Genomic DNA, 10447 nt, shown 5'->3' with positions numbered 1-10447 from the left:
CTCCTGGAATCCCTGCCTTTGCCACATCCCCGCCCTGACCGGCAGCCTAGCCCCAGCCCTGCACGCTCCAGATGGAAGTGGGAACAGCAGCGGCTGGAGAGGGCGCGAGAGGAAAGCCCGCAAATGGCCAGTGGGTGGAGCCTCCTCAAGTCTGGCCTGGCTGGAAGGGGAGGGGGCTGTGGGGCAGGCATGTCAGATGCCATCAGCTCCCAGGGGACTGTTAAAGTCGCTGTGCTGCCAGGCGGGCCAGGGTGTCTGCAGAGGTTCCCTGCTTCCTCCTCGGCCACCTACTGCCGCCCACCTGGGCTGCCTGTCCTGGGTACGCGCTCCTAGGGAGCCTGCTGCCTGGTCTCCAGCAAGCCTCTCTCTGGTTCTTTAGGTCTATTTCTCCTTCTCTCTGTTCTTTTCTTCCTTTGTCTCTCTCTCTACCTCTCTTTCTGTCCCTCCATGCTCTTTTTTTCCCCTCCTATCACCATCTCTCATTCTCTCTCATATCTTCCCACCTTTTCATGTCTTTCATTCCTTTTCTCTACTGCTTTTTTGATCTCACTCAATTTTTTTCTGTTTCTTGTTTTCCTTTCTCTCTGCCTCTTGCACTCTTGCATTCTCCACATCTGGTTTTTTTTTCTGTGTCTTGCTGTCATTTCTGAAAGTGCAGCAGCTCGGGGACAAGAGCTCCCTCCCTGAGCCCTGAGGAAGGTTGGCCCTGCCCTCTGAGGGCACTGAAGGAGCCACTGTAAGCAGGAGGGTGAAGAGGGCGGGATGGGGAGGACTGGTGTCTTCCTTCTGGGCTGGTGGATGGAGCCTGGCTTTGAAGTGGTAGCATCATCTCACCCCAGTCCTGGTCCAGATTAGTTACTGTCTGGGCATTTCTTCCTGTTGCCCAATCTACTCAGTCCCCTGGGGTGGGAAAGATGGGACATTGGGCACCTGGACCAGAGCTGAGTCAGGAGGCCTTTGCCAAGTTCCCAGGATTATCATCCTCTGGGGTGGCAATGCTGGAGAACACTCAGGGTTTGGTGCCCTTATACCCGCCCCCTCCAGGCAGCCAGCTCTGACTGCACAAGGCAGACGTGTGACCCCTTCAGCCAGCTATGCCTCTGCTACCTGGCACTGTGGGCCTGGCAGTCCTGCTCCTCTGGGCAGACCAGACAGTGAGCGCCTTGATGCCCAATGCCACCCTAGTGCTGGCTTGGACCGAGGGCACAGCTGGGCGACCCCTGAGTGGCCTGGGGGTGCCCCACTGCCGGCGGAAGCGCCACATCTCTGCCCGGGACATGAGTGCCTTGTTGGATTATCACAACCACATCAGGGCCAGCGTGCACCCACCAGCTGCCAACATGGAGTATATGGTGAGTCCCCGTGCCCTCCCCAGTCCCCTCCAGCAAACCACTTGTCTCCACCTGTTCTGGAAGGGCTGGGCCATTCACCAGCCTGGCCCCACAAGCCAATATCTGGGTGCCGGGACCTTGTGGAAAGGGCAGGGTTTAGTCTGCCCATCTTAAAGACGAGGAGTCAGGGGCGGAGGACTGCTGTGTGGAGCACCTGCCCTGTGCCGGGCACTTCACCTGACCCCGAGGACACTTCCTTCAAGGTGGGAACTGTCATGTTCATTTTCCAAATAAGGAAACTGAGATGAAAAGAGTTAATTTGCCCAAGGCCACCCCGTTGGGATTCCAATCCAGGTCTGCCTGCTGCTAAAAGCTCTTGTCTTAACCAACACAATACCTTGCCCAAGAATGCTGCTCCCCACTGGGGACCTGCAGGGGTGGGTGGCTGGAGCTCTCCATGCTATTGTCTCTTTGCCCCAGGGATGTGACAGACATACCTGTGGAGGTAGTTTGGAGTTGTGGGGACAGGTACCTGAGGGTCTCCAGCTGAGGAAAACCAGCAGCTGACTGTGGGAGGAAGCGGGGACGTCTGCCCTCAGAGACAGGGCTGGTGGCTGTTACCCCAGCCTCCGAGTGAAGGAGGGAACCCTTCTCTTTATCACAGCCCCTCCTCTGGGACCATTGTCCCAGATCAGCCTGGAGACATAGCCTTCCAGCCGACCCACAGCTTTCTTTAGAGAAAGAGATCGCCAGTCCTATCCCCTCCAAGACTTGCTCCACAGCCGCCTGCAAATTCTTTTTCAACAAGTCTATTCACTTACTTACCAGTGCCTGTTTGGAGCCAGGCATCACGCTAAGCCTCATGGACTCTACCCAGAACAGGGTGGACAAATGCCCTTCCCTCATGGAACTTACATTTTAATGAGGATGATAGAAAACAAACATCAACAAAATAGAAATAGAATATAAGGTCAGGTGGTGATGAGGTGTGGAGAGGGGTGGGGAGAGAAGCAGGTATGGCAGGCAGCTAGAAGTGGGAGAACATTTATTTGTTCATTGACTCACTCATTCATTTATTAACACAGCAACTGACACTTAGAAGGCCCTCCATTTTCAAACAAATGACGCATTTATTGAGCACCAGTTGTGTGTGCAAGGCACTCACTTCAACAGGCGTTTCGTCATGCCATGCAGTGTATCACAGAGAACGGTCTCACTCGGAGAGGGCCAGCGAGTGGGCTTGATGTTGGCATGCCCCTTCCCTGTTTGCTTCTTGGTAGAATGAAGAAAACAGTTTTCTGCTTTCCTGAAAGACTATGAGTTGCACAACCCTGGGGAGATGTTTGCAGCCCTCTTTTGGTGCCCCCATTTCTTCTTCACTAGCTGGCTTCTGCCCACAGGCTGATATCCGTGCTCAGGGAGCCCTTTCTCTCCCACAGCCCCAAGAAGTTCCAGCCGGTGCACATTCTCAGCCCCCAGGACTGTAATGATTGCTTCACTTCTCATTTCCTTGTTCGACTGTGAGTCCTCGGCACCTAGAAATACTGTTCAGTATCTGCCGAGTGAACAGTGATACCTCCGAGAATCCCAGGAAGTTAGAGCTGGAAAGGAACTAGTATTTTTTTTTTTATCCTCACCCAAGGACATTTTTTGCATTTATCTTCAGATAGAGCGGGAGGGAAGAGAGAGAGAGAAAAACATCAACGTGAGAGAGACACATCAACTGGTTGCCACCCACACGACCCCAATCAGGGCTGGGGACAAACTGCAACTGAGGTACATGCCCTTAGCGGGAACCGAACCCGGGACTCTCCGGTCCGCAGGCCGGCGCTCTAACCGCTGAGCCAAGCTGGCCAGGGCTAGTATTTTTTTTAAGTGATGACTTTTCAGGTTATAAAACTTGGAGCATTCATACATTGCACAGTGATGAAGCTGTTATAAAAGATGAGAAGGGTATTCTCTATGTGTGGATGTGGAATAAGCACCAGGATAACCTATCTTGTTAAGTGAAAAGAGCGAGGTACTGAATAGAATGTCTAGCATGCTGCCATTTGTCTGTCTGTCCATCTAAATATATATACTTGTGTGTGTGTATCTTGTATAGTTGTTATGTATAAATTATATATGTAACCATATTATATTTGCTTGGCCAGGTCTAGAATATCTCTGGAAGACACAGGAAACTCACAGTGGTGGTTGCCTCCAGGGGGCACAGTGGCTGGAGGGATTAGGAGGCTGGAGATGAGAGACTTCATTTTTCTTCCTTTGGACATCTTACAGATTAAACTTGTGCATGTTTTCATTATTCAAAAAATCTTTTGAATTAAGTAATTTCCAAATACAAAGAAATACATTTTAAAAATACAATAAATGAAATAAAAAATCCGTTACCCTGGGACCCTGCTCACAACAGAGAGCTCCAGTCTTGAAGTCCAGTCAGGGGATTAGGTCACCAGACCAGGAGTCAGAGACCTGGCTGTGCATGTGGGCTCCTACGTGGACTTGCTGTTGACCTTGAAGTCATAGGCCTTCTCCGAGCTCAGCTTTCTAATCTGTCAAGTGGATGACTGGAGGGTTCCAAGGCATGGGGGATTCATGGCACCAGGACAATGTGCATGCCTGGACACTCGTGACGACGGTGGTTGTTCCCTGGGGACCTGCATGGCCTTTCTTCCCCCAGATCTGGGACGAGCAGCTGGCCAGGTCTGCTGAGGCCTGGGTCACCCAGTGCATCTGGGCCCATGGGCCCTCACAGCTGATGAGATACGTGGGCCAGAACCTCTCCATCCACTCTGGCCGGTGAGTGACCCTCTGCCCTTCCTTCAGTCAGTCATTCAACAAGGTCACCGAGCAGGTTGGTGGCACAGCGACTTTTTCTTCCCCCCACCCAGCGTCTCCCATCTTCTCTGCCTCCCCAGGTACCGCTCGGTGGTGGATCTGATGAAGTCTTGGTCTGAAGAGAGGCGGCATTACTTGTTTCCAGCCCCAGCGGACTGTCACCCGCACTGCCCCTGGCGCTGCAATGGCCCGGTGTGCTCCCACTACACCCAGGTACCCTGTCGGGAAAGGACTGATGGGGGAACAAACCTGGTCCCTTAGAAGAAAACTGCAAGTAAAACCGAGCCCCTGTCACCTCCTCTTCCATCGTAAGCATGTCCCTGGAAAGTGAGTGAGATGACCTGGTGACCTGGATCTGGTTTCGAGGGCCGTGGTGGGCTGACCAGATCGCCAGACCCCAGAATGGAGATGTGTGATCTGACAAGTTCAGGAGTGCTTTTCACTTCAGCAGGTCCAAAAGTTTTCGAGTATTTTCTGTGTTCTAAGGCTCCCACATCAGAAGACAATGCAATCTCATATTGCAAGAAACTTCCAACTGCGTGAGAAATATCTTCTTGCGTTCCTCCTGGTCTCTCTGTGACTCATTGGAGTTAATGTCGAAATTCTAAATTTGAGACCCTCTAGGAAATGTAAGGCCTAAACCAAATATCCTTCCTGACACCCCATGAGATAGTATTACCCCCGTTTTAGAGACGGAAGCAGAGTGGTTAAGTGATTTGGTCAAAGTCACTCTGCTGGTGATAGTGAGATTCTGATCCAAGGCTGTTTAATTCCAAAGGCTGTATTTTAACCTCTAGCACAACAACGATTTTCAAACAGTGGTCACTAGGAAGAAAATAAAGAAATAAAACTAATAGAACAGTACAGAAAATATTAGCATATTTCACACACGGGAAGACCAAATATGGGTTCATAAAATTTTTGTTCCAATTGTGTGTGTGTGTGTGTGTGTGTTTGTGCACAGGGTAACAATATAAAATGTATTTCTTACTGTTGGTTGTAGTAAAAAAAGTTTGGGAAACAGTATAGTACAACATGCTCCAAGCCCCCTCGCCTTGGAACAGGTGGACCTCACTCAATACGCCCCCCACACCCCTGAAGCAAGTCCAGGAGTCTCCCAGGCCCAAAGAACCTGGGCCCCACTGAAGCCTTCTCAGCCTCCCTTGTCTGTGTCCTTCCCCAGATGGTGTGGGCATCCTCCAACCGGCTGGGCTGTGCCATCCACACCTGTGGCAGCATCAGCGTCTGGGGCAGCACTTGGCATCAGGCAGTGTACTTGGTCTGCAACTACGCTATTAAGTAAGTGCAGTGCTGGGACAGAGGGGACTCTGGGGTAGGGAGGTGGACAGAATTCAGAGAAAGGAACACACACAAGTCACCCTGCCTTCTTCCATTCTAAGTAACCTCAACGCCATACATTAGAGTGCGTTAATAATTATTTTTCTTTATCCAAGTTTCAGAATTGCTTGGGATACAGAGGACCACGGCAGGTGGACAGGAAATGCACTGATGAAGTCAATAGTGGAGAATGTGGCTTAGATCTGCCAGCCCAGTGGGCTTGCGAATATCTGATTATTGAATCAGACTTGCACACCCACGGACAGGCAACACTGGACAGCCACAGGCCTCTTCCTACAAGGGCAGGGCCAGCCCCTCTGAGCTTTCCACATGAAATAGAGCCACCAAGAACACGCGCACCCTGCCGGCAGGCAGGTGCGAAGGAAAGGAAGGACAGGACGCACATGTTCAGCTAATTGGACTCTCCCAGACGGAGAAAGGGAAATGGAAGTTTCTATCCAATGTGGTGTATACAAACTTGCAAACATTATAGATTCTTATAGAGACAGAAACAAGAACAAATTCTAAGTAAACACGATATTCAGAATTACAAAATTACATAATGACAACCAACTTTTACTCTCATGTAGCCCTTGATCATTTACAAAATACTTTCACCTTATTATCTCATTGAAGAGATGAAAGAGAAAGAAAGAAGGAAAAAAGGGAGGGATACTGGGAAAATATTTTCCCTTTTTACAAATTAAGAAATTAATGATCAGCCCTGGCCCATGTGGCTCAGTGGTTGGAGCATTGGCTCATGCACTGAAGGGTCGGTCATAGGTTCGATTACCAGTCAGGGGTAGGTACCTGGGTAGAGGGGCCTGTGTGGAAGGAAACCAATCCATGTGTCTCTCTCACATCAATGTTTCTCTCTCTCCCTCCTCTTTCCCTTCCACTCTCTAAAAAATCAATGGAAAAAATAGACTCAGGTGAAGATTAACAAAAAAAAGAAAGAGAAAAATAAATACATTGCAGATCAGAGTGGTTACCAGAAGTCACAAAGTCAATGAGTAGCAGTTTGAAACACAGGCCTTTTTATTCCAAGTCCCATGCTGGGTCTGCTCGACTATGCTGATATTCTGTAAGTGACTGGTAGCCTGAACATAAATTCTCTAGCTGTTTATTTGCTAGATGATAACATCTTATGACAGCGTATCATATTGTAGCCTAGCTTTATTAGACAAGGAAAAATACAAGGACCACATTGCAATACATGCAGCTTACACAACGGTTCCAATTTGTTTACTGATATATTGAAGTTTTGCAGCACTGAGTATTAATAATATAGTTGTTAAGATTTTTAGACTCTGGGGTCAAGACTGTCAGGGTTTGAATGGTAATTTAACTTAACTTCTCTATGACTGTTTCTTCATCTGCAAAAGGGATGCACATTCTACTCATAGAATTGAGAGAATTGAGGGAACTGATGCAGGAAACACCTCCAGGCTCCTAAGAAATTCAGAACACGTGTTGATTCTTCTTGTCATTAGCAGACTTGGGTTTGATTCCCAGCTCTACCATGTGCACAGTGAGGCCTTTGGATAAGCCTTTAGTCTCTACAGTCTCCTCTTTTTAAATAGCTCGAATAGAGCCCTGGCTGGTTTGGCTCAGCAGTTAGAGCGTCGGCCTGCTGTCCAGAGAGACCAAGATTCGGTTCCCACAAAGGGCACGTACCTCGGTTGCAGTTTGTCCCCAGCCCTGGCTGGGTCAGGGCTGTGCGGGAGGAGGCAGCCACTGGATGTGTCCCTTTCACATAGATGTTTCTCTCTCTCGCTCTCTCTCTCCCTCTCTCTCCCTCCCACTCTATCTAAACAAAAAAATGGCAAAATGTCCTCGAGTGAGGATAAAAAATAAAAGTAAAAAATAAAATCAATAGCTCTAATAGAGAGGGAGACCATTTTATGGACACCATTTCCTTTATTTTATGCAGAGGATAAAATAAAGGCTCAAGAAATGAGGTGGTTTGGTCTGTCACCAGTTGGCAGGTGGCAGAATCCAGGCCCAGGCCCAGCACGTAGATCTGCCTGAGTTGAGGTGAGGGGTGGTGGAAAGAATAAGAACATCAGCACTTACTGGGGAGTCACTTCTTTGCCGGGCCTGGCTCTCGGTGCGTGGACACATGGCTGCATTACTTCATCTCCTCGGCACCCCTGTGCTGGAGGGAGGGATGTCTTCTCTGGGTTTTACAGATGAAGAAACAGTGTTGCAGGGCCAGGCAGTGGCGGTACTGAGATGGCGGCGCTGAGGTTTGGAAACCTGTGTGAAGGTTGCTCCTGGAACTCTCCTCTGTCCCCTGACCCCATCTCTCTGGAATCTTTTCTCTTCCAGGGGCAACTGGATCGGCGAGGCACCGTACAAGATGGGGAGGCCGTGTTCCGCCTGTCCCCCCAGTTACCAAGGCAGCTGCAGGAGCAATATGTGCTTCTCTGGGCGCAAATCCAACCAGCTCCTGTGGTTCTGAATTTTCCCGGGGCTCTGGCGGGCCTCCGATGGGCCTAACCCTCTAAGGGCCCTTAGAGATCAAGTCGAGGAATTTTTTTTTTTTTTTTTAAGACATGAATTGGACTCCACTAATCTGGATTTTTCTTCCTGATTCCATTTTCTAAATGTCTAGCACGTGCCGGAAAATAACGCCTTCCTTGTCTTCCTTCTTTCCTCAGTCGCTTCTTTTTCTCTGGTCTCCAGAAAAGAGGCCTGTTTCTAACTGACTCAGTTCTCAGACAGCCAGGCCTGGAAGGAGCAGATCTGGGACTCTCAGGCCTCAAACTCACAGTGCTCGACCAGCCAATAAAAGGTACCTATTAAATAACCTTTATCCGGAAACTCAGCTTCATTCATCCAACGGTAGCCAGCCAGCTCTGGGCAGCCTTCGGAGACCTGTGGTCGTCTCCTTGAGTTGGGAACATTTTTAGGCCTGAGCTTTTGAAAAAAATAATTGAAATTAGCTTGTGGACACCCCACTCCTAGTGCACATTCCTGGAGGCACCACAGGGTCCAGGCCCCCCTTTCACGGCGGGTACGTTGAGGCTCAGTGAAGGGTGTGACTTACTGAGAGCGGCACAGCTTGTTAGCGGAGGCGCCCGGGTTGTGACATCCCGCTGAGCGCTCAGGACTGGGAGGTGAAACCCAAGTGGCCGAGGGAGCTCTCGGCTCCTTTCCGCTTTCAGTCTCTGCTTTGGTCTCTACTTGCCCGCTCTGGCTCTGTCTCTCTGGCTCTCTGTTTCTCCCCTAGAATCTCATTCTCATTCCCATTAAGCATTCCCCTTTCCCCACCCCACCCCACCCAGATTCCATGAGCACACAAAAGTTCTTTTGTTTCCAGAGACAGTAAAATTTCTTCCTCAGACCTTGCCCTCCAGCTGGGGCCCACACCCTGCCCGGCTGGAGAGTTTTGAAGACCAGATAGACACAGACTCCTTTCCCCAGGCATCCTACATTTCCCCCAAGGAGTGAATTTTCTTCTCTTTTGGTCATTCCCACCTAGGCCACAACGTGTGCACATCCCTGCCACCCCCGCCCCCGCCCCCGCCCCCAATACAGTCCTTTGAGACCAGATGCCGCTCTTTCTGGCCCCTCCCTCTCTCAGCTCCCAGGAGAGTCTAAGAGGAGAGAAGGGGATTGAGTGAGGGGAAACCCAGCTCTAGAGAAAGGCCAGGGAGGGGTCGACAGCCCCTCAGCCCCTCCTTTGCTCCAGGCACATCAGCTAGGTCAGTGCCCTGCGCATGTGTACAGATCATTACTCCCTTCTGCAGATAAGAAAAGTGAGGATTAGACTGACTACCCCTTTCCAAATTCTAGAAATGAGTGAAATAAGAGAAACAAGAACAGTTGTGGGTTCATTATCCTCAGATTATAATCTTCCTACTCTTTTTGGGGTGGGGATGTATTAAAATGTTCCTACATTTATAATGCAATGGTGATAATAAGTGTTAGGTTTTTAATAAAATTATCAATGTCCTTATATTGGTGTGGTGAGGGGAGAGGCTTGCCAACCCCATGTCAATTTCCCAAATGTTCTGGAAATTTAAGTGGCATGTAACCCCCCCCCCCCAAATTAAATAGTAGATGTGAGGTCACAGCTAATAAAGAGCAGACACGAGATTCAGCTTCATCTGACCCTAAATCCTGGGTTGTTTTGATTGCCCACCTTGCCTTCCTGTGTCCTGAGTACCAGGATAACTAGAATAACAACCACTGGTATTTATAAACTGTTTAGGACACTCTTAATCTCACTGAATTGTCACAGCTATCTTAAACGATTGGTATTGCTCCTATCCCCATTTTACAGATCTAAACACTGAGGCTGAAGAAGCTGGATTTGAGTGTGTTCTCTAAGACTCAAAAGCCCAGTATCTTAACTTGTTTACTCTTCTGCCTTTCAACTTATAAGGGAGAAGCTCAGAAACTGAGTAAAGGCAGAGACAATTAAGCAAAAAGTGCCACTGGAGGGTGGGAATTCCAGATGACTTCCTGGGTTGCCCATTTCTGATACTGCCTTTGAGAAGAGCCCATGCCGAAGGAAAATGAGCAAGGGGAGCATGCTCTTACTGGCCATGCCTCGGACACACAGACCTGGGGGTGAGGACTCAGGGTCAAGGGAGTTACACTTAGTATTCTGGCTTGTTAAGCTCTGTTCCAACTTTTAAACCTCTGTAGTATTTTATACTTTTTGAAGACTTTCATACCCCAGTCTCATTTGATTACTCTTTTGTTTATACATTCACCAACAAGGAGGGTTAAGAGCATGGGACCTGGAACCAGACTGCCTAGTACAAGTTTAACTTAGTGGCTGGGTGTGCTTAGGTAAGTTGCCCTGACCTCTCAGTCTCATCTGCAAATGAGGAACTAATAGTATCTGCCTCTTGAGATAATTCAAACGGTTAAAGGAATGATTACGTGAACATCACTTAGAACAATGCCTTGCACATAGTTAGTGC

At 49.1% G+C, this 10447-nt stretch overlaps 1 protein-coding gene across 2 annotated transcripts; it reads left to right on the top strand.

Moving 5' to 3' along the window:
* The first annotated feature begins 256 nt into the window (after positions 1–256).
* On the top strand, positions 257–8542 carry R3HDML (R3H domain containing like). Of its 2 annotated transcripts, none has more exons than XM_036245393.1 (6): positions 257–319; positions 1045–1352; positions 4012–4130; positions 4250–4382; positions 5353–5468; positions 7839–8542. In XM_036245393.1, exons 2-6 carry the CDS (start codon positions 1095–1097, stop codon positions 7969–7971), a joined length of 759 nt encoding a protein of 252 aa, XP_036101286.1. In that variant the 5' UTR covers positions 257–319; positions 1045–1094; the 3' UTR covers positions 7972–8542. The 2 variants fall into 2 exon arrangements, with proteins under 2 accessions (XP_036101286.1, XP_036101287.1); XM_036245394.1 differs by lacking the exon at positions 257–319 and adding an exon at positions 673–736.
* The last annotated feature ends 1905 nt before the right edge of the window (positions 8543–10447 follow it).

This window comes from Molossus molossus, unplaced genomic scaffold (genome assembly GCF_014108415.1).
Source record: "Molossus molossus isolate mMolMol1 unplaced genomic scaffold, mMolMol1.p scaffold_m16_p_6, whole genome shotgun sequence".
NCBI classification, from domain to species: Eukaryota; Metazoa; Chordata; class Mammalia; order Chiroptera; family Molossidae; genus Molossus; species Molossus molossus.
The sequence above is the reverse complement of the archived record's forward strand: the minus strand, read 5'-3'. Positions and strand labels throughout refer to the sequence as shown.

Bases quoted from the DNA above. Each gene is read 5' to 3' on its own strand.
- R3HDML (XM_036245393.1), top strand. From the start codon at position 1,095: ATGCCTCTGCTACCTGGCACTGTGGGCCTGGCAGTCCTGCTCCTCTGG. The intron at 4,131-4,249 runs GTGAGTGACCCT...CTGCCTCCCCAG, and splicing joins CTCTCCATCCACTCTGGCCG to GTACCGCTCGGTGGTGGATC. The intron at 4,383-5,352 runs GTACCCTGTCGG...GTCCTTCCCCAG, and splicing joins TGTGCTCCCACTACACCCAG to ATGGTGTGGGCATCCTCCAA.